This window comes from Cervus canadensis, chromosome 2 (assembly GCF_019320065.1).
Source record: "Cervus canadensis isolate Bull #8, Minnesota chromosome 2, ASM1932006v1, whole genome shotgun sequence".
NCBI classification, from domain to species: Eukaryota; Metazoa; Chordata; class Mammalia; order Artiodactyla; family Cervidae; genus Cervus; species Cervus canadensis.
In genome coordinates, this window is record NC_057387.1 from 84,445,136 (window position 1) to 84,469,073 (window position 23,938).

Sequence of the window (23,938 nt, forward strand, 5' to 3'; positions counted from 1 at the left end):
AGACTATGTCCTTCAGTTAATAACAGTGTATCACTTTTGGCTTATCACTTCTTACAAGTAACCACACTAATGCAAGATGTTAATAATAAGGGAAACTGGGGAGTTGGGTGAGGGGATGATGGGAACTTTGTATTTTCTGTTCAGGTTTTTTTTTTTTTTTAAAGCCTATTAATCTTCTTAAAGTAAAAAGAAATCATTTGGCCACAAATGTTAGAGTTTATTTCCGGATTTTGAATTGTCACTGATATATATGTCTAACTTTATGGTAATACCACACTGTAATGATTACTGCAGCTTTGTATTAAGTTTTGAAATTGGAAAATATACTCATTTGAAATAAGTTCTCCGACTTTTTCTTTGGAAAGCTATTGTTTTGGTTATTCTGGGTCTCTAGCATTTCATATAAACCTAAGGGTCAGATTAGTTTCTGCAAAATAGCCAGATTGAAATATTGATAGGAATTTCCTGAATCTGTTGATCAGTTTGGAAACCTGGCCACCTTAATAGCATTATGTTTTCTGATCTATTAATATGGCATAACATTCCATATATTTATGTCTTTAGTTTTTTTCAACAATGTTTTGTAGTTTTCATTTTGTAAGATTTGCACCTTATAGAACTACTCATGAGTGTTTTATTCTTTCTGTCAGTGCTAACTATAGAAATACAATTTACTTTTGGACATTGGTCTTGTGTTTTACTTACATCCTTGTTGGATTCCCTTAATATTTCTAATAGTTTTTAGTGAATTAGTATTTTTATATACAAAATCAGGACATTTGTAAATACGGATAGTTTTATTTATTCTTTTGCATTCTGAATGTCTTTTATTTCTTGTCAAATTATCCTGGCTAGAACCTTCAGTACTTTGTTTAATAGAAATGGCAAGGTGAGAGTATCTTTCTCTTGTTTCCAATATTAGGAAGAAAGCATTCATTCTTTTACCATTATGTGTCTTATTAGTTGTGGATTTTATTTGTAGATTCCTTCTGTCAGGTTAAAGAAGTTTTAATTCCTAATTTGTTTCATGTTTTTATCCTGAAAGAGTTCTGTATTTTGTCAACTGCTATTTCTGGGCCAGTGGTATGACACATAGTTCTTGTCTTTTACTGTATTGGAATTTCAGCTTCAACATCAGTCCTTCCAATGAACACCCAGGACTGATCTCCTTTAGGATGGACTGCTTGGATCTCCTTGCAGTCCAAGGGACTCTCAAGAGTCTTCTCCAACACCACAGTTCAAAAGCATCAATTCTTCAGCACTCAGCTTTCTTTTTAGTCCAACTCTCACATCCATACATGACCACTGGAAAAACCACAGCCTTGACTAGACAGACCTTTGTTGGCAAAGTAATGTCTCTGCTTTTTAATATGCTATCTAGGTTGGTCATAACTTTCCTTCCAAGGTGTAAGTGTCAATTTCACGGCTGCAATCACCATCTGCAGTGATTTTGGAGCCCAAAAAAATAAAGTGAGCCACTGTTTCCACTGTTTCCCAGTCTATTTGCCATGAAGTGATGGGACTGGATGCCATGATTTTAGTTTTCTGAATGTTGAGTTTTAAGCCAACTTTTTCACTCTCTTCTTTCACTTTCATCAAGAGGCTCTTTAGTTCTTCTTCACTTTCTGTCATGAGGGTGGTATCATCTGCATATTTGTCATGAGGTTATTGATATTTCTCCTGGCAATCTTGATTCCAGCTTGTGCTTCTACCAGCCCAATGTTTCTCATGATGTACTCTGCATATAAGTTAAATAAGCACAGTGCCAATATACAGCCTTGACATATGTTGAGAAAATGTTCCTGCATTTTTGGTTTTACCACACTTAAAGTCTTTGTCTAGTATGTCCACCCACTAGTGTTATCTCATTGACTCTTTCTGTTAACTTTTGTTTTTTTTTTCCCTGTATAGGAATTTCTCTATTTCTTTGCATGTTTTTTTTTTTTTTGTTGTTGTTGTTGTTGAAAAATAATAATGTGTTTCAACTCTGGAAATCAGATTTTCCCCCAACCTCAGGGTTTTTGTTTTTGCTGGTTTTTTAGTGACTCTTTTGGACTAATTCCATAAAGTTTTTTTTCTTTGTAATGTTCAGCCACTAAATTCTCTGCTCAGTAACCATTGTGATCAGTTAATGATTTGTCAGCTGTTTCCATAGATCTCCCAATCTTTGCCAAAGGACTCAATGTGTATTTATTTTGGAAAATATCTTCAATTCTTAGAAAGTTTACAACTCTGCCTTTGCCTTTATGCTTCAAGTTTTTCCAGAGCTGAGACATTGGGGTCCTCTCGGGGTATTTCTGGGCATGCGCACAGCTCTGTGCATAGCTGACCTCCTGGATCTCCATATGGTAGGACTTTTAACCTCTTCTATGGATATCATGTTTCTCAGCTCTTCCTGGTAAATTTTTGGCAAGAGTCTTGTTTGCCTTAACTGGCATCATGCCTTCAGCAGCTATAATGAAAGCAGTTGCTGATGATTGTTTTTACAGATGCCTAAGGAATATTTTCCTGCACAGCAAGCACCAAATTAGCTCAAATAATGAAAAGCATGATTGGGATTTCTCCAAGGTGCTGCCGGACACATCAAATAGTGATAGTTTTCGAAGCATGGGGCTTTTTAAGAAGAGTTTCATAGCTAGTCAGCCCCTCCAGGTGGTGGTAACCTCTGCTTTTCAAAGCTACTCAAGGCTACTCCAGGGTTGGGGAGAGGGTGATAGTAATCAGGATAGTTAAAAGAACAAAAAGCTCATGTTCTGAGGTTTAGCACATTTTCTTTAATAAGTGTTCCTCAGATATGGCAGACCTTTGATTAATCTTCATACTTTTTGAAAAGTTGATTTTGACAAATTGCTAGTGTTCACATTGCATTTATGAAGGAGCAGATTTACAGGGGTCCTGATGCCTGACTGTAGTTATAATTTACCGTGTTCAGAGATCCCTAGAGCATCTGTACACGCTGGCCTAAGGACCCTTGGAATCAGTTACCAATTTACTGTTGATTTGAGCCACATAATGGACCTAATAGGGTTTTATTTATTGATCTGAAATATAGTAACATTTAAAATTTAAAATACAATTTTATGTTACTTTTCAGGTTCTGGAAAAATCATTTAAACCTGAGCCTTTTTTCCAGAGTGTAGAAATTTGTCATTGACTGTCAGCTGTAAAATAAAATGAGTTCAGTTCAGTGGCTTGGTCGTGTACACCTTTTAGCGACCCCATGCACTGTAGCACACCAGGCTTCCCTGTCCGTCACCAACTCCTGAAGCTTGCTCAAACTTACGTCCATCGAGTCAGTGATGCCATCCAACCATCTCATCCTCTGTTGTCCCCTTCTCCTCCTGCCTTCATTATTTCCCAGGATCTGGGTCTTTTCCAGTGAGTCAGTTCTTCACATCATAGTATTGGAGCTTCAGCTTCGGCATCAGTCCTTCCAATGAATATTCCGACCTGATTTCCTTTAGGATTGACTGGTTTGATCTCCTTCCAGTCCAAGGGACTCTCAAGAGTTTTCTCCAACACTGCAGTTCAAAAGCATCAATTCTTCGGCACTCAACTTTCTTTATCGTCCAACTGTCAAAACCATACATGACCTCTGGAAAAACCATAGCTGTGACTATATGGACCTTTGTCAGTAAAATAATGTCTCTGCTTTTTATTTTTTTATTTATTTATTTTTTTTTAGTGGAGTGCAGTTTATTACACCGGCGGGCCCAAGGCAGAGTCTCCTCTTAGCCAAGGACCCCGACCAGCATTTGTGAAAATCTTTTATACTACCAAACCCACTACCCCAATTCCCTTGAGACTTACATAAACAAAGGAAGGGTAAATACAACTACAATAACCCCATCATTCACGTGTTATGTGTTCAAACAGTCAATAATCAATAAGCCCGCAGTTACATTCCAAGTAGTTAATAACTGATAAGCCTGTGCTTACATTCTGATAGATAGTGTCCGGAGGCAGGGGTGATTAGTGTCTGTTTTCTCTGCTTCAAGATTCCCCTGCCCAGAGGGGGGTCTTATCCTTCCATTGTCATTCCCACAGGCGCTAAGCACAGAGTTCAGAGTCCACTGGAGAGGTGGCCGCGCACGATCAGCACAGACAGGCCTGAGATGGAGTCCAGGCCCTATGAATTCCTTCTTCATTCCCCCATCTTGATGCTCTTAGTTTCCATAACGAGCATCATTTATTGAGATATTGTACCTTAGCCCTCCTGCCACCCACATGAGAGAATGCTGTCAACCTCTGGGTTACAAAATTCACAAGGCATTGTAGGAAGCAGGGCCCACAAAGCAGTATGATCAAGATTACTATAACAACAGTTCATTAGACATGGCTTTCACTTGATTTTGCATATCCTCCAAGGCAGCAGATACATCTTCAGACAGGTCAGGGATGTACACACCATTCACCAAAGTCCCTCCTTTGGGGAAGCCTTGGTCTCTGCTTTTTAATATGCTGTTTAGGTTTGTTATAGCTTTTCTTCCAGGGAGCAAGCATCTTTTAGTTTTAATGGCTGCAGTCACCATCTGCAGTGATTTTGGAGCCTGAGAAGATAAAGTCTGTCCTTGTTTCCATTATTCCCCCATCTATTTGCATGAAGTGATGGGACTGGATGCCAGAATCTTCGACCTTTGAATGTAGAATTTTAAGCCAGCTTTTTCACTCTCCCCTTTCACCTTCATGAAGAGGCTCTTTAGTTCCTCTTCGTTTTCTGCCACAACGTTAGTGTCATCTGCATATCTGAAGTTATTAATATTTCTCATGGCAATCTTGATTCCAGTTTGTGCTTTATCTAGTCCGGCATCCAGTCCAGTAAAGTAAAATAGCTAATGACATGAAGTTCTAGCATACTATCCCTGGGAGATAGTGTTTTTCCACAGATTCATACTTCCAGTATGCTGTTTACAGTAATTGAAGGAAATAACAAGTCTCTTGCGTCTCTTACACACCAGACTGTGTTCTAGATATTAGACAAACTTCTCATTCACTACTCAGAACACCTTTCAGGGGCTTATGAATCAGTGTCCCTGTTTTGATGATAAAGATCTAAAGGCAAAGAGTCAGTAGCTTGCCTTAAATAATACAACTGGAAATAGTAAAACTGAATTCAAGCCGTGCTGTGTTTGCCTCCAAAGTCCACGAGCTTTTATTACTCTCCAGTTACATTTTTGTACTCTGTTGTATAATTACATTCATTTGGCTCAAAGGTAAGCTATCTACTGGGAAAATCACAAGCTTTGTGTTCTATAAAATCTTGTTATTTATGTGATTTACACAAGAGAAAGTTACCCCTTAGCATTAAAACTAAAACATTGTCATTTTTAACTAAGTAGGGAACAATTATCAAATTAACATATTAAGATAAATGATCTTAATTATAAAGTACATTGCCTTTGAACAGAATTAAATATTTTGCTTATATAAATAATTCTTTTTTAGAGACTAATAGAACAGCGTGACACTCTGAAAGAAACAAATGAAGAGCTCCGATGTTCACAAGTACAACAGGATCACCTAAACCAAGCAGGTGGATTTTGTTGCATTTAGAAAAGGTTTTTTAATGGTAGATATAATGAGATGTTAATCTATTTTTTTGTTGCTGATATTGTTTAGATGCATCTTCTACAAAAAGTTATGAGAATCTTGCTGCCGAGATTATGCCAGTGGAATATAGGTAAATTTGTTTTTATCAATTGACAACCCATACTTAATATTAGAAATGTGAATTCTTCTTTTCATAATTTTCTGTCTTTATTTTCATTTTATGAATCATAGAGCTTGAAAATACCTCGTCTCATCTGCTTATACTTTCCAAATCATGCTGTTATTGCTACTATGCCAGTTTAAAAATTTACCAGAAATAAAATTTCACTTTTAGCTGAATAACATATTCTGGTTCTTTGTAATATGGCCTTTATTGGGTAGAACTTATTTTTCTATCCTTAAACTCTTTGGTATCATTTTTAAATGACTGTTAGTTAATGGACAGGAATTTCCTTTCTTAAACTCTAGAAACCCTTTTTAATACATAGTTTTCAATTCCCAGCAGTGGAAGAAAGTAGGAGATGATCTGTCAATTGCAGGACAATGTAAGCTAGAGTTGAAATACACGTTTTAGAGGTTCCTCTTGACCCAACTTTTATTTTGGTATTTTACTGCTGTGTTTACTTCTGGTTATTTGACTTTTCTGGTATTTTTATGGTCTTCTTTTCCTTTTTGTGGCAACAGTTTTAGTTATTAATTACTTCAAATCCTACTCTTTATTACTGAGATATAATTCATGCATTTACAAATGGGCAGTCTGGTACTTTTTAGTGTAGTCACAGAAATTGTGCAACCATCATTGCTATCTAATTCTGGAACATTTTCATCCTCCCCCAAAAATACCCATTCCTGCCTCCCCTCCAATGCCAGCTCCAGGTAACCAGAAATCTACTCTTTATCTTTGTGGATTTGCTTATTATGGACATTTCATATTTATGGAACCATACAATATGTGGCCTTTTGTGTCTGAATTCTTGCATTTTTCATAGTTTTTATAAGTTGTTGATTTTCACTTTGTTCAGTTTTTTGCTGTTAAGATAGAGCTCCATACAAGCTGGGCTGGAACCTAACTTGTACTTTTTAGTTAGTAATATCCAGTGATATTAATCATTTAAAAGTAGCCCTATGAGCCTATATTTTTAAAGTTATCATGCTGGCATTCAGAAGAACAGAAATTGAGATTAATTGAAATTAGTTGCTTTTGGGTAATGGAATTTAGGAGGGCAGCAGCATTATTTTTCATTTAACACCATTCCTATCATTTGCATTAAAAAAAATATATACATTTAATAAAATTTTTTCTAGAAACCAAATTCTAAAGACAGTCATTAGCATAAAAGTATATTTAAAAATTTTAGGCAGACTGTAATTTCTTAAATCTATTGCTTTTTCTTCATATGTCTTCTAAGGATGTGCTGTATATTACTTTAATGTGAATAGTTTCTAAATTATCAAAGAAAAATGATTCATATTATCTCTTAGAGAGTGCATAATAAACATTTATTGATCTGTAATCTTGTGCCTTTAAAAATTTACTATTTGTTTTTTGAGACATAGTCTTACAGTGTACATTTTTTTTAAAATAAAAACTTCTAGAAGGCTTTAGTAACATTTCAAAATGACAGCTGTTGAGTAGATAGAAATGTTCTTTTGTAAAAGCTAAAGAATTTTTTAAACTCTTATATTTAAAAAATTTAAAAAGAAATTTTGATTTTTAACCTCAGGGAGGTGTTCATTCGACTGCAACATGAAAATAAGATGCTTCGATTACAGCAGGAAGGTACTGAGAATGAGCGTATTGAGGAGCTTCAGGAGCAGCTGGAACAGAAGCACCGCAAGATGAATGAACTGGAGACGGAGCAGAGGTGACTGATGCCCTCCTTCATAACGATGACCATCGCCATTCAACTGCCTAACCTCAGAGTCTTGATTCACAGAAGTGGAAGATGTCATTGTAGTTCAAATAATTAGGATTTGTGGGAGTTTCAGTTTTTGGTTTTTCATCTCTCACTACCCATTATTCCTAGCAGACTTTGTTAAGTAGTTTGCTTACTCTTGAATTTCATTCATATATCTTCAAAAATGACAGAAAATTTAACAAATGAATAAATGGCAATCTGGGTTTCAACTGCAGTCCCATGCACAGATGGTACATAGATTATGGAATCAAATTTGAATGCCACCTTTACTTAACTGGGTGTTTACTTAAATTCACACTTAGTATCCTCAGATATAAGTTGCAGATGGCACCTATTTGCAGGTTGTAATGAAGATTACAGATAATGTGTTTAAAAGAAATGGTGTATTTATTTGATACCAGTGAGGTGCTTAAAAGTTATAAATATTTTTAAAAAATAATGTTTATGTGGTGCTTGGGCTTTCCTGGTGGCTCATTGGTAAAGAACCCACCTGCCAATGTGGGAGATGTGGATTTGAACCTTGGGTCGGGAAGATCCCTTGGAAATCTCATAAACAGAGGAGCCTGGCAGGGCCACATTTCATGGGGTCACAAAGAGTCAGACTCGATGTAGTGACTATACTACAACAACAACATGTGGTGCTTACCAGTGAGCTTCTAAGCTCTTTTTGATATTAATTCATAAATTCTTACAATAACTCTATGAAGTAGTAACTATGATCATCTCATTTTATGAACAAGGAAACGGAGGGTGCAAGGACATTAAGAAACTTGCTCATATCACACAGCCAGTGAGTTCTGGATCCTGCATTTGAACCTTCTGTCAATCAGACTTCAGAGTCTGTGCTGTTACCACTATTGCTATCCTGCGTCTTACAAATAGCATACTGGCAATAAAAGTATTTGGATTTGTTTGACATACCTTTATTGGATCTGAGAGATCACTAGGAATTTTTGACACTTGAACTTTGTCTGTCAACTTGTACGTGTACTATTACATCAACTGTAGTTAAAAGAAAAATAGCATTTTAGCTTCCTGAAGAGACTATTGAAAGTGAAATTCACTCAGTCGTGTCCGACTCTTTGTGACCCCGTGGGCTATACAGTCCATGGAATTCTCCAGGCCAGAATACGGGAGTGGGTAGCCTTTCCCTACTCCAGGGGATCTTCCCAACTCAGGGATCGAACCCAGGTCTCCTGCATTGCAGGCGGATTCTTTACCAGCTGAGCCACGAGGGAAACCCGAAGAGACCATTAAATATTGCTAATTTATATAATTCAGTATCAGCACTGGAGATGCTAAGTTTTAGCTTTTAATATAGGAAGATAGACATGTGAATAGGTAATTATTACGTTATGTAATATATATAACAATGGAAAAATGTAGTAGTATAGTGAGCAGGGGGTGTTTTGTCATGTATATGAGGAGAAAGACAGATACTGTCTTACTGGTAGCTTCAGTAGAGGTAATGACTAAGCAGGGTTTTAAAGAATGAGATTTGCCAAGTTAAAAGGCTTCACTACTTGCTAGTGCCCGTCTCTCAAGTCATGAAGGAATGGTTGGAAAATGGTGGCCTGCCTTTTCTTGCAATACCCTGTGAAATCTGAAACAAGAAACGGAAACCTAGTCTCCATTCATTAAAAATACAACTGAAGGAAAACTGAGCTAGTTTTATCATTTTTATTCCAGTGAGTTCACTGCAGAAATGTCATGCTTTTGCCACTGACTCATTAAGTACCTTAAACTTTTAAATGTGGACATATATGTTTTTAGGATAAAAATATCTTTTTTTAAAGGATATTTCCTTGAAAGTAGTTTACTATAACATATATCTAGCCACAGGTAGTTGTTCAGCTTTGGTTGTTGCTATTAAATGCATACTCTGTGAGTTAAATTGCATAAATGCACCTGGCTTCCCTGGAGGCTCAGCAGGTAAAGAATCCTCCTGCAATGCAGGAGGTGTGGGTTTGATCCCTGGGTGGGGAAGATCACCTGGGCGGGAGCATGGCAACTGTCTCCAGTATTCTTGCCTGGAGAATCCCAGTAGACAGAGGAGCCTGGCAGACAAGGAGTTGTACTTGACTGAAGCAACTTAGCACACATGCAGGAATCCTTCACTACTTTGGCTTTCAGTACAAATAAACACGTGTAACCCATCTTATAATAGGCTGAGCAAAGAGCAAATCCGAGAGTTGCAGCAGCAGATTGAGGACCTCCAGAAGTCTTTACAAGAACAAGGCTCCAAGTCTGAAGGCGAAAGTGTAAGTAACTTAAAAATTATGATACTTCTGTGTGAACTCTCTCTAATTGGTCCTGATGCCCAAATTAATCTTATATTTGAAAATAATACCCTTATCATTGGGGGTACCCTTAAATACCGTATATATATGCATAACAGATGCAGTGACTTTGCCAGTTTGGAGCCTATAAATCAGTAATATGGATTGGAAAGTGATTTGTCTCTGCTGTTCTTCAACAGCCACCGCTTAGATTTATGTAATTCCTGATTGATAGCATGCTACAATTGAACCTTCACAGTAGTGCTGGGATCCCTACAGGACTGGCTTGAGTAAAACCCTAATAAGAGTAATTAGCAGTCAGAATTGAGGAAAAGAGAGAGTGAGAAAGTGATTTCTGCCAAAAGACTACTCTGGAAATAGTAGGTCACACCAGCCTCCAAAGGATAGAAATTTAAAAGCAGTCTTAAAGTACATTTCCCCTTAATTCTTCCCTCCTTTCATACAGACTCATGGCCTTGCCATTTCTAATGGTTTTATGGTCAATAATTATGAGGGTATAGAGATCAGAGAACCTAAAAGAGATCAAACAGTGTAACTGAGTAGATATAGCAGTGTTTCCCTAGTTTGATGTCTGTGCAGAGAGAAGAAGAAGTAATAATTGAGGAAGAATGTGTTTAACTAAAACAACAACAAAAAGATAGGGTGTGTTAGATAGGTTTTGACTGGATAGAATGTTAGGTGACATACCTGTATTGATGGGGGAGAAATCTATGGAGTGAGAGTAAATAAGATGAAAAGGCAGATTGAAAGAGTTGAGTTTCCTTTCTGTCTTTTATGTGCTTTATATGATTTTCTCTTTCTTCCCTGGGGGCTTGGAAAATAGAAATCGTCTCATGCATGGCGGCATCTCATATGTGCATATATACGGTATCGTACTTCTCTAATACAAATATTTTTAAGCCACAGTAGAGAATATTTTTAAAGTGGGATCATTTTGGGATAGTACATTTTGGACCATAGTGTTTTAAAGATTTAAAATTTATCACTATAAAAAAATTATTGGAGAGCTTTCCTGGTGGTCCAATGGTTAAGACTCCATGTTTCCACTAAAGGGCACAGGTTCGGTTCCTGGTCAGGAAATTAAGACCCTGCATGCTGTGTGGTTCAGCCAAAAACAACCACAAAAATTATTGGTATCAAAAATACATTTCAGATTATATATTGTAAACTTTTCTGTCTATTTGGTAGATGATACCGAACTACTATTGCCACTTAAATTCCTGTTCTTTTAAAGAGGAAATTTTGTGTTTTAAAAAAAATTTTTTAAACGAAATCCAGTTGCTTCATTTTGATGTTAATATTAGAAGTGCTTGCATTCAACGGTAAGGTTTTATTAGAAAGATAATTTAGTTTTTTAAGTCTGTTCTTCAGTGAAGGTCTAAAATCTTAAATTTTATATTTTAGATGGATAATTCTTTAGATGTTTAAATGTTTGATACTCCTCAATATATCACATTCAGCTTGCATTTGCTATTTTTCTTCCACTTCAAATTTTACTTTCATTATATTTAGAAATACAGAGCATTTTTCGTTCTACTCTTGCACTATGCCTAATTTAATTTTCTGTTCTCTTTCCTTTCTTCTTTGAAGTAAAAATGTACCTAAAATTTTATGTTTTGAAAGTATGTTATTAGAAATAAAAGTTTTTAAAACATTTGTTATTTTATATAATCCATCTTCAAAAGGAGGTAAAGAGATTTTGATGTCTGGAAGACTTCCCTGTGTCACAATAGTTATCTTACAGCAACTTTTTCTAATTTTTATAGTCCAGCAAACTAAAGCAGAAGTTGGAAGCTCATATGTAAGTAAAACTGATAACTTCATTTCAAATGTGAGAGGGGAAGGATTTTATTGTAAAAGGTTATTAATACCATTTTCTGATTTTGTTTATTATAAAAAATAAAAACCCTGATGCAACTGGATGTTCAGCACTGTCACCAAAATGTGAAAAGAAAAACATGGTAAAAGAATCAACCTGCCTGCTCACGATCCCGAACTCCTACATTTTTCAATTGCTAGTGTCATTTGAAGAATTTACAAAATAGACAATTATCATAACTAGATTATGTGGAAAGGAAAAGTGAAAGTGTTAGTCTCTCAGTCATGTCCAACTCTTTGTGACCCCACGGACTGTAGCCTGCCAGGCAGTGTGGGGTGTTTAACCTGTGAAATATTTATTTTAACTTTCTTAGGTAAGTTAGGGTGGCCGGGGGAAAAAAACTACAATTTTTGCCATTCACCATGTGTCAGGCAGTTTACATCCTCACAACCAACCCTTAGAATACTTGCCAGGTATTATTACCATTTCACAGATGAGGAAACTATGGATCAGAAAGTGACTTGTCCATAGTCCACAAATGTGATATGGCAGAAACCAGTTTTCATTCTTAGGTCTCTTTGACTCCAAACCTCCATGCTCTTTCCATTACTTAGGGAAAAACTAACAGAGGTCCACGAAGAACTACAGAAGAAACAAGAGCTCATTGAAGACCTCCAGCCAGATGTAAACCAGAATGGTAGGTATCTGTAAAAACCTGAATCAGACTTTATCTAAAGACTTGCCTTAAAAAAAAACAAAAAAATACCTTTTTAGTTGAAGGATGCTAGAACTGTGCATATTAGTCTTTGGGCAATGCAAAGATAAATACGTTGCAAATAAAAATCATTAATAATTTTCAGTGATTTAAGTAATTAATAAATGAGTATATCTTATAGCAAAAAGTAAATCTACAAAATAAACTGAATGATATATAGGAGTATCAAACATTGTAAAATGTAATAGAATTAGTAATATGGAAGTGTAAATAAAATTTGTAATCAGTTTAAAATGAACTTCAAATATGTAGAAAGAACATTTTATTTTGTGATGGTTGTGCTTAAATTATAAGCTATATTTGCTCATTGAAATACTTGCTAGAAAGGAGAAACATAGCTTGGTAATGCAGATTATTGATATTTTTAAGAAAAAATAATACAGAATGAACAGAGATGTCTTGTGTGTAGTTCAAAAGTTTTAGAGAAGAAATCACTATAAAGAAGGAATAAAATATTTCTCTTTATCAGTCTTTAGAAAATACATGTAATCTTTTTATGTGAGGAGGGAGTATTTCAAATTGGTCGTGTCTCTTTTTTTTTTTCAACAATAGTACAAAAGATCAATGAGCTTGAAGCTGCTCTTCAGAAGAAAGATGAAGATATGAAAGCAATGGAGGAAAGATACAAAATGTACTTAGAGAAAGCAAGAAATGTGAGTGGCTTGTCTTCCAGCATTTTAGTCTTTGTGACTTGGGTTCTAATGGGATCCATACCCACCTTCATGGATCTATGTCACATTGCTTTGCTCCTTACCACCCTGCCTTGCCAGTCAGGTCCCTATTTCCAGGGCAGACATATTAGCAGTATTTTAAGGCTCTGCATAAAATTCTCTTCTTTTATTCAGTAAATAGAAACAGGTGCAATAACTGCACATGACTTCATAGGGACAGTTTAAATGTTGTAGTAACCTCACTGGAGAAAATGACTACTGTAAGTAATGTAATCTTTAGCTCTTACAATTAACATTTGCTGTTTTGAAAACTTGTTTAAATTGTTTTAGCATTGTCTGTATTAGACAACTAAAGACTTGTCTACTGTCCACCAGACTATTCTTTTCCTTATTTCATACTTTTTCTTAAATATTTGTAAGTACTGTTTTCATAAAATCTTTTATTTCCATGAATATATATTCTTCATTAACTATAAGTATTTTCAAAGAATGTTATTGTACCTGCAGCAGCAGGTAAACCCCATGACCTCAAGGCTTAACAAGGTAAAGGTTTACTTCTTGATCAGTACAGGAGGGGCTCTACTCCACGCAATCATGCAGAGTCCCAAGCTGATGGAGGCTCTGCCTTCTTCAGTATGGAGTTCTCAGACTCACTGGACATTGTCCAACTGTGTATTGGGGAAGACAGCCAAGATTTCATGGGAGATACTCAATGGATCAGGTGTAAACCACTTTCCTCTCATTTCATTGGGCAGAACTCAGGCATATGGCTGCTCCCAACTTCTAGGGAGGTAGGCTTGTGAAACATCCAGGCAGACTGCCACAGTTCAGTGTCTCCTTTACAAAAGTATAAATGCTTTCGGTGAAAATATATTGTAAGGTTCCCAGAGACAACTGCTCATAACTTTTTGGTATATTTTCTTAACAGTGCATTTTTTTCAATGCCTATTATCTCTGTGATTGTTTACCATAATACAGACACACACTTAGTTTGTATGATCATAAAACATATGAGTTGTGATCATATGGTTTGTATTTTTAAACTTGATGTTCTCATGTTATATAGATGTAATTTAATATTTAATGTTATGCTAAGTACTGGGAATGCAGCAGCAAAGAAGACACTTTGTATATGAAGCAGACTACAAAATAAAAGACTTGCTAGGTGATATTCTTTCAGTTGAGTAGATGTGTCATAGTTTACCTAGTCGACGTCCTATTGTTGGGAAAATTTTGTTTCCATGTCTTTTTCTTTTTTGCTCCTAAAAATAAGGCTACAGAGAGCATATTTATATAGAAAGTTTTCCCCCTTATTTTGGTTTATTGTCTTAATCTCAATCCTAGGTTTATCTATCAAACAAAATTATTAGGTCAAAGTATAAGAACATTGTTAAGATGCTGGAAATGATATTCCAAAAGTATTATAACTACTTAGACAAAGCAGTGACAATGAATCCCATGTTCTTGCCATCATCAAATATTGTCATTTAAAAAACAGCTTCTTTTTTGGTAAATATGATTTTGTTTTTTCCCCTTATGCTACTTCAGGGCAGAGGTTAAAGTAGTACCATGTGTATATAATAGGAAACTCAGAAAATATAAAAAAGTCATAACCATACTTTTAGCACTTAGAGGCAATAAACTCTTATGTGTTCTTTGTAATTAAATTGTGATTTAAACACTAATATGTCTACTTTTATAATGTGTACTTCATATGGGAGTGTCCCCTGACTCTGGTGAACTGTTGTAGTCCCATCTGCCATAGTGCCTGCCGCATTTAGTGCTTATTAAATTGTTTTGAATGAACCACAGTAATTTTTAGGGATATTACCTTCTAGTCTTGTTTTCCGTAACTTCTGTAAACATAGATGAAATTTTCTGAATTCATTAAATTTTCAGTTCAATTGCTTAGTCGTGTCCAACTCTTTGCAACCCCATGGACTACAGCACAGCAGGCTTCCCTGTCCATCACCAACTCTTGGAGCTTGCTCAAACTCATGTCCATCAAGTCAGTGATGCCATCCAACCATCTCATCCTCTGTCGTCCCCTTCTCCTGCCTTCAGTCTTTCCCAGCATCAGGGTCTTTTCCAGTGAGTCAGTTCTTTGCATCAGGTGGCCAAAGTATTGGAATTTCAGTAAATTTTAAATCCTTTAAAATAGTTTTGTAATTAGATCAAACAGATGACCTTATTATTGGAAACTTGTTTTTGCTTGTAATTTACACCTGATATTTCTGAGTTGATTTCCCGCCATAGTAGGAAACCACCTTGTAAACTAGGTGACCGCCTAGTTGGTTCACTCTGAGCAACATCTGGTCAAACTGTTTTTACTCAACTTATAGTAATTTACATAGATATAATTGAGTACTCTAGAATTTACACACAAAATCATCAATGTCTATTATATTGATCTTATGTATTGAATTACATTTAACTAGATAATGGTGATAAAAAAGATTATTGCTAAGAAATTTCTGTTACTCTTAACCATGTACATTCAGCAGATTGTATAATTATTGAATTGATTTAAACTTTAAAAAAATTTTTTAATTTATCTAAGTCAGATAAATGTTTAAAAGGGTTATTTCAAGGCTTGAGTGCTCAAAGCTTTATAAAGCTAAGTAACTATTTCTGAGTGCTGTGTCTTGAAGAAAGGAAATTTGATTTGGGAATATGTATCTTCATATTTTTAATATTGAATTTCTTTAGAATGTTATTTATTATTCAAGTTAGACTATAAAATAAGCTACAGTTAACTCGGATCACTTTCTGGATAATGTTTCACTTTATTTACACTGATTTTATAGACTGTGTTCATATTTCAGTATTTGACAAAGTAAACATAAGAGATTTGGTTTTTTTCCTTTAAACAGGTAATAAAAACTTTAGATCCCAAATTAAATCCAGCATCAGCTGAAATAATGCTACTTAGAAAGCAGTTGGCAGAGAAAGAGAGAAGAATTGAGATTCTGGAGGTAAAATTTCCATATTCATACATCTCCTCTTAATTCTGTATAATCCTGATAATTAACTGCTGCCAGCGTTTTCCATTAATGACCAAGTTTCACAAGAACTTAGGAGAGTAGCACACTTCAGCCCTCAGTGTGGTTATGACAGAGCATCTCACTGGCCCACGAGGCGGGCCTTTCCAAGCCTGTGTGCCCCGCCGCGTTGTATGTCTCTCCGTCTGTAACAGCCAGTCATATAGACCGTCCTTCTTTCTAGTAGAGTTCTGCTATCATGCTCCTTTTAAAATGTCAAAGGATGGATGAGAGTTGACTTTTAAAAAAAAAAGAAACAAAGCTTATCTTTTTAAACAGGTACTGTACTCAGTTAACCAGATTCTTCTTCCCTTTTCTTCTCCCTGTAAGTCAACTAGGAAGGTTGTGTTTTAGGGAAGTATATTCATCATTTTCTTCACGTTATTTCTGAGCCGTTAGAGTGTGGTAAAAATATTTAAAGTCTTGAAGACTTTAATATCCTGCATGTACACCAGCCTTATGGTGGCACTTGCTATAAATGCTTGTCCAGGCCATGTCAGGCATTGTAAAAAGTACTGGATAGAGGTATCTCTCAGGAGAAATAACTCTTCCTTCTTCAGGATCCAGTTTCAATATCTCCTCTTTTATAAAGCTCTCCATGTATGTCTCAGGCACAGTTAGTGATCTCTCCATAGTGACTCCATGTACTTTGAACTCATGAATTCATTCCATAATAGCACCTTTCTTTGTGACGTGTGTTAGAGTGTCTTGAGGACAGGGGCTGTATCTTATATCTCTGTACTGCGGCATTCAGTATCACACAAATCAGAGGCCAAGGTTACAGCTTTAGTGTTAATGTGTGTTAAAGTTATCACCTTCCTCTCTGATCATCAGTCTCTTCATCTGTAAAATAATGGGACTTGAACTGAATGATTGCTGAACTCTAAGTCACTCTGATTATTCACGTCCCAGTGAAAGCCAATGAGCAGGTACACCAGTGTCGTTGCTTGACATGCTGCTCCCTAACAGCTGTGATGATAAAACTGCGCCTCTAATACAGGGCTCTGAGGAAGTCTTCAGTTAAGACCCTGCATATGGACTTGTAATTTATGGATGCATATCTGTATACACACTGCAGAAGTAAAGAGGAGAAAGCTAGTGTTTATAGCAGAGGTTAGTCTATCTGCATCCTCCTTGGGCAGTTCTGGAGTGCATGTGATCCAGAAGAGCATCTTATCTCCTTTGTTTCCTGTACGCTTTTTGTTTCATGAGCATCTGTAGGAACATTCAGATGTTTTAGATTATAACATTTTATGTGAGTCAGCTATATCTGGTGCTCAACAAAATTACAAAATCCACTGTACCAGAATAATTAAGAAATGAATGTCAGTCTCTAGGGTGGCACACAGATAGGGCCACAGCCAGTCTAGTATACAGTCACCAAGGACTGAGACAGAGCAATTGAGGCTTAAGCTTTACAGGAAATTTTAAAAGATTTTTTGGGTTGTTTTTCCCTGCATCCCTTTTCTCCTTAGTTTTGACTCCTCCACAGGTGCAGCTCTGTTTTGTCACTGAAGCCAGTGGTTACTTTTTTCTCTAGATAGAATCACTCAGTTTTTGTTGTTATTGTTCAATACCAGTTCTCCTAGTAAAGTTCCTAGATTTTATTAGTCAGTCTTACTCTTTCCTAAAGGGGTTGGGCATGTACTGTTCCTGAGTCAGCTTTACATTTTGTCTGCTGTATGTGCCTCCCAGCACATTATTCACATTCTCTTGGTCATAAGCATAATGAAAAAAGTATCCATTTTTAGCAGTTTGGGTTTATTTCTGGGATTTTAAATAGCCCTTGTATCTTTTTCCAGAGTGAATGTAAAGTAGCAAAATTCCGTGATTATGAAGAAAAACTCATTGTTTCTGCCTGGTATAATAAGGTGAGTTGAAATTTAGCCAGTGATTAGATGTCCTGAACCATGCTGATCAAACATTTTGACCATGAACTGTGGAAGGAATTAGTACAAATTAGAACTTGTACAAGTTAGTACATGTTCACGTTTATGCATAATTGAACAGTTACCCTGACTGTGTGTCGCACTCAGGTATTTTGTCGTATGCTCTTTTATTAAAAAAAAAAAAAAAACTGGTCATAATCCAGATTTACTTTATATTTTATTTTAATGTCTTTAGTTGATTCTGACTTTTTCAAAACCACTAAATCGATTTCATTACCCGGCAACCTTTAAATTAATGTACATGAAGCATTCGTGCAATTCATAAACATTTTTAAAATTGCCTCATTTGAGCTAAAGCAGTTAATATGTTCTTCATAAAGGGTTTCTGTGGAAATACAAATATCTGTATAATGCAAAATTAAGTGTTACTAGTGCTCAGCATTTAATATCCGTAAAGCTGATCTCAGTATGTCCTTTATTGTATTTATTTTTTGTAGTCCAGACACTGCTCTTCAAGAATTGTCTGTCTGTCCTAACAAAGAAAATAGTATAAAATAATTTGAAACGCATTTTATTTTGTCATCCTTAGTGGGATGTTTTCAAGAGTAGCATTTCTTGATGTATATGGTTCTTTTGGGTATTCTAACCAGCTAGCATAGATGATAACATAGCCATTATCGACCTTAGCTACTGTGTATCTGTGTATTTATAGATAGTATGAGAGAATTTTGGACTCTCCACCTGTGAACCCTGTACTTCATCACGTGGAACTGGTTATCCTTCCTCAAACATGCCTTCTTCTCTCATGCCATTGTACTTTTTGTCTGTATTCTTTCCCTCCCTCCTCTGTTTGATAAAGTCTGCCTTAATTTAGCAAGACCTGGAAAGAAATTGTGTAGATGTTCCCAGCACCTTCCCTCATGAGTTATCCATCCTAGTTAAGATCAGAGACAATTTATTATTTTCCTTGTTGCTCTGTGGCCTCTTGACACATAATAAATTAGCGAAGATACTAGAGCCAAATAATGCATTATTTAGTCATTTCTCAGCCTGTGTTTTTTGAGCATTTAAATGGCAACCCACTCCAGTATCCTTTCCTGGAAAATCTCATGGACAGAGGAGCCTGGTGGGCTGCAGTCCATGGGGTCGCAAAGAGTCGGGCACGACTGAGTGACTAACACTTGTGGTAACACTATGTACTGGTTACTACTGAAGCTGTAACTGTGGTATGTGGTCTAGTTGAGAGAGGAGTAATGACTTTCCTTAGTAAGGAACACAACAGCCCACGACTACAGTAATTTGTCATTTACAGATTTACAACTAGACCATAGTAAATTTGAAGTATTCTATGGTTCTCAAACTTCAGCATGCATCAGAAGACTTGTTAAAATACACTATTGGACTTACCTGCAGAGGTTCTTAGTCAGTCTAGGTAGAATCCATAAGTATAATTCGCACTTTTAAATTCCCAGTGGTGCAGGTGTTAATCCACAGGCCACATTTCAAGAACCATTGACCTGAGCTATTCTCTTGTGCTGTGTCTGCTCACAGTGGCTGGAATAATGGCCCGACATGAACATTTGCTTGGAATTTTTGTTGTTGTTGTTATAATTAAGCTTAATTCTAGGACATTATTTTAAGCTATTGTTTTTAAAGATTTCAAATGTAATGGATTAAAATAGAGAAACTGGGTTTTATGCCCTGGTTTTCTCCTATCTTAATGGGTATTATCACGTGCAGATTAGCTTCTGAACTCTTATTTTTCTCTATAAATAAAGTGAGGAAAACACCCGCTTTAGAGGATTGTTTTGAGGATTAAATGACTTTGTATAGGTGGAAAGCACTTTGCAAACTCTAAATAGTCATGTTGTTTGTTTATTTTTGTTCAGAGTCTAGCATTCCAGAAATTGGGGATGGAATCTAGACTTGTGAGCAGCAGTGGTGCTTGCAAAGACACGGGGGCCTGTGCTCCCGCCCGGTCTTTTCTAGCACAGCAGCGGCACATCACCAGCACCAGAAGAAATCTCTCTGTTAAAGTTCCTGCTGCGACAGCTGATTAAACTGCAAAAGAACACATAAACAGAAGTGCCCTTAAAATATTTTGTATCTGTCAACTAACTGCAAGGTTGAAAAGAAGTGTATGTTTCTGGATAGCAGCTTTTTAAAAATCAAATGTATGCAATTAATCTTGCCAGATTAATATGGAAACAGAATTTGGAAGTAGCTATCTGGGGGAGGACGTGTGAATAATTGGAAGATATAATAAGGTAAACATCTCAAACATTTGTCTTTGGAGAGTATTATATTATTTCAAATTGACTTTGTATATTTTAATGTTCTCAGTTGTAGCAGTAACTAATTTGCAATGTGTTATCAGTTATATGCAATTTAAAACTACTGTTCTGGTCCATATAAAAATAGTGGACAGGTAGGCACATGGAGAACTATACAAGAGTTATATTTTTTGACAAAAATACACAGATATTACCTCTGACCCCTTTCTGTCATTGAATGGGTATATTTTTATCATGTAGTGGAAAATAACATTTGGAAGATTTGACTGTATTGAAATGACTTCTCCATAGTAGAAGTGACTATTTGGAAATGTTGCAGATTTAGACAAGGTCATAGTTCTCATATGTACCTACTATAAACAAAGGCTTCTGTATAGTATGGTTGAAATGTTAAGGGTATGGACTTTGGACTTTAAGAGATGACTTTCTGATGGGAGGCAAGCTGAAAAATATACTTTGTGTGACATGCCCACACTATTTTAATATAATTAATGAAGATTACAATTATTATTGCTTTTAAGCATAAAATTATTATTGTTTTTAAGCAATTAGAGGGCTTCTACTAAAAAAAAAAAAAAAAAGAGTAGTTTACCTCTTCACTGAAAAGAGAGTATACAGTGAAGGGTCAATTTGGAATAAGTTTTACCTTGTTTACTAATTAAGAAACCTGTCTTGGGCTGAGTTTATCATATTTAGTTCTTTTCTGCCCAAAGCTCTTTTTCTCAAAGGTGTTACTCCATTATTTTTAGTCATTTTTAAGAGTCACACTTTAGAATTTTAATTTGAGTAAAATCTGTGCTGTCCAATAATGTAACCAAAAGCCACATGTGGCAAATTGATTAAAATTAAAAATTCAGGTCCTTGGTTGCACTAGACACATTTCAAGTGCTCAATAGTCACATGTGGCTAGTGGCTACAGTACTGGACAGTGCAGATATAAAATGCAGAAACCTCTGTTGGACAGTACAGTACTAAATCTTTTTATAAAAGTCTGGAAATACTCAATGTTAGAAGAAAAATGAAAAAAAAAAAATGTTAGGACGATATCAAATATGAAAAGGAATTGAATTGTGATGTAAGCAGCGTCTTACATTCCTTTTAGTTGAATACCTTGTGTTGTGACATTCACAGTTAATTTTACCAGAACTGTTCAACAGTTACAATACCGATCAGCACATGTCTAGACCAGGGGTCAGCAAACTTTCCATAAAGGGACAGATGGTCGATATTTCAGTAAATGTTTGTGGGCCATATGATCTTTTGCAAATATTCATCTCAGCTGAAAGTATAAAAGCAGCAGCCATACACAATATGTAAATAAAATAGGTGTGGTTGTATTTCAGTAGAACTTTGCAGAAACTGGCCAGAGTAGGCCAGACTTGGTAGGCTTATAGACCTCTGGTAAAGATTTTATTCTTAGCCTCTTAGCCTTTTTTTTTTTTTTTTAAATTACGAGTATTGTTCCATTTATGGTATTATTCAGATACTTGGTTTTTAGATTCTATACCAGTAAATGTTTCTAATCAGTGAAAATATAAGAATTTCATACTCTATTTGGGTCTCTGAGATTAGGGAGCATCTGCCAGGATATTTTGTTTTAACAGGGTTACTTCTTTTTACTACCTCTTAGATTTTGGTGTTCTTTACTGGTGCAATTATGTTGTTGGGTTGCATTTTCCTATATTTTTACAGTCTCTGCTTGCCTGTGACTTTTAGTGAAATGAAATATGTCTTTGAAACTATTTTAGCATGCTAATTAAAATTTTCCAGTTATTATGGCATTTTGGTATATTTTGGTCAATGTAAGACATCTGCTCCTTTAGTGTTTACTACTTGCTTGTAATTGAGATTTCAGAAGCTCTTCAGGCTCCCTTTTAATGAAATCTGTTGTAAAATATCAACTTCAATAAATTAGAATTTTCACAGTTCAATTGCTTATAATTTTCCAGTTATTATATTTGAAATTTCTAAATAATTCATGCAATTTCTAAATAAGGGTGTAAGACTAGATTCTTTTTCCTAAATAGAGAGAAAGCAAATTTTGTTTTATCACTTTTCTAGTTGATAGAATTTAACATGCTCGATATGTATTTATACTAATAACTTACTAACATAATTTAAAGTTCTGTATTATTGTGATTATCATATGGAAATCCAGGAACTGATCAGAAGTGAGAGTCTTTTCCACATCTGGTTAATATAGTGAGATTGACACCCTGTGGGTGGTAAAGCATTATAAATATTCATCTTGAACCATGATTTTTACATGTTTGTGTTGTGAGGCTTGAGTGCATATTACCAGGGAAGAGAAATTCAGCATTTATCTATTTGATAAGGAAGTGAATGTCCCAGTGATTATAAAGTAAAACCACTTTGGGAAGGATCTTTAATTTTCAGCATTTTCTCTAAGATTAATAATTCCTTTACCTTTTTAAAATAAAAGTGTGTACACATATGACAGTGTTTATCCTCTGCTTAACGTAATGCAAAATATTTGAAATTCATTGTATTTTTTCAATGAAGAAAGACTGTTGAACTAACGATTTAAGATACATTAAGAATTAATGTCTTGTCTAGAAACATTAAACTGAGAATCCCTTGCTAAGATATCATCATCTTTGATAACTGGAGTGCTAAGTTGAATGTCAAATAATACTTCTACTTCTATACCTGTTTCTACTCCTCTGGCCCTATGGGATGGCTTTTAGGCCACAATATTATCTGTGTTAGGTTCTCTGTATGTGTATTTAATGAATAACATTCCTATGTAAAAATGTGTGTATGTGGTTTTATGCATACATTCATATTGTGAACCTGTACATTGCAAAGAAGTAAATTTGTAAAGCACAAACATAAAAGAAAATAGTGTGCAGTTATTAAACTTGATGTATCTTAAATGTAATTTTTAGTTTGTAAAAGGTTCTTTTCTATTTTCTATGGCAAAGACTTTGACACTTAAAAAATTGAAGTGATACTGGATTTATTTTTGTAAGTATTTAAGATATTATTTTAAATAAATGATTGTCCAATATGATAGTTGTCAGATGTTTTAAGTAAATAAACTTTCTGATTCTGTGTCTGATGTGTATTTTTAGTGGGTACAAGTGCACATTTATTTGCTGCTTTAAATAAAAAACTTAAATATTTAGACTGGTAAAGAAAAAAATAATTGCATTAATTCTAATTTTGTTTTTCATTTGAATTTTTTTGGTGAATGAGAAGATGTGTAAAAGTGATTTTTGATGTATCATTTTTGTCCCCAATTTGCATTATCATGGACTCTAGAATTTTTTTTTTTTTCCAAATCTGATACTGTCGTTTAATATTCATTCCTCTCTTCTTTCTTTAGTCACAGAACCCCATACTTTAGCTTGTTACATTTACCAAGGGGGAGGCATGGGAAGGAGGTATGGATTAACTACTTGCCAAATTCCTTTGTGGGGCTTTCCAGGGGCAGTGGTAAAGAATCTGCCTGGGGAGGCATGGGAAGGAGGTATGGATTAACTACTTGCCAAATTCCTTTGTGGGGCTTTCCAGGGGCAGTGGTAAAGAATCTGCCTGTTAATGCAGGAGTGCTGGTTTGATCCCTGGATCAGGAAGATCTTCTGGAGGAGGAAAGGGCAACCCACTCCAGTCTTCTTGCCTGGGAAATTCTATGGACAGAGGAGCCTGTGGAGGGC

General features: G+C 35.6%; 1 protein-coding gene across 1 annotated transcript in view; it reads left to right on the forward strand.

The window, feature by feature from the left end:
• Positions 1 to 23,418, forward strand: part of HOOK1 (hook microtubule tethering protein 1) — a 64,811-nt gene extending 41,393 nt beyond the window's left edge. Inside the window, exons 13-22 of the mRNA XM_043461171.1 lie at positions 5,446 to 5,533; positions 5,620 to 5,680; positions 7,275 to 7,415; positions 9,637 to 9,730; positions 11,536 to 11,570; positions 12,203 to 12,285; positions 12,916 to 13,016; positions 15,908 to 16,009; positions 17,878 to 17,946; positions 19,854 to 23,418. Coding sequence (XP_043317106.1) covers positions 5,446 to 5,533; positions 5,620 to 5,680; positions 7,275 to 7,415; positions 9,637 to 9,730; positions 11,536 to 11,570; positions 12,203 to 12,285; positions 12,916 to 13,016; positions 15,908 to 16,009; positions 17,878 to 17,946; positions 19,854 to 20,024 — 945 coding nt within the window. The 3' untranslated portion in view covers positions 20,025 to 23,418. The remainder of the gene's footprint in view (positions 1 to 5,445; positions 5,534 to 5,619; positions 5,681 to 7,274; positions 7,416 to 9,636; positions 9,731 to 11,535; positions 11,571 to 12,202; positions 12,286 to 12,915; positions 13,017 to 15,907; positions 16,010 to 17,877; positions 17,947 to 19,853) is intronic.
• Positions 23,419 to 23,938: the final 520 nt, after the last annotated feature.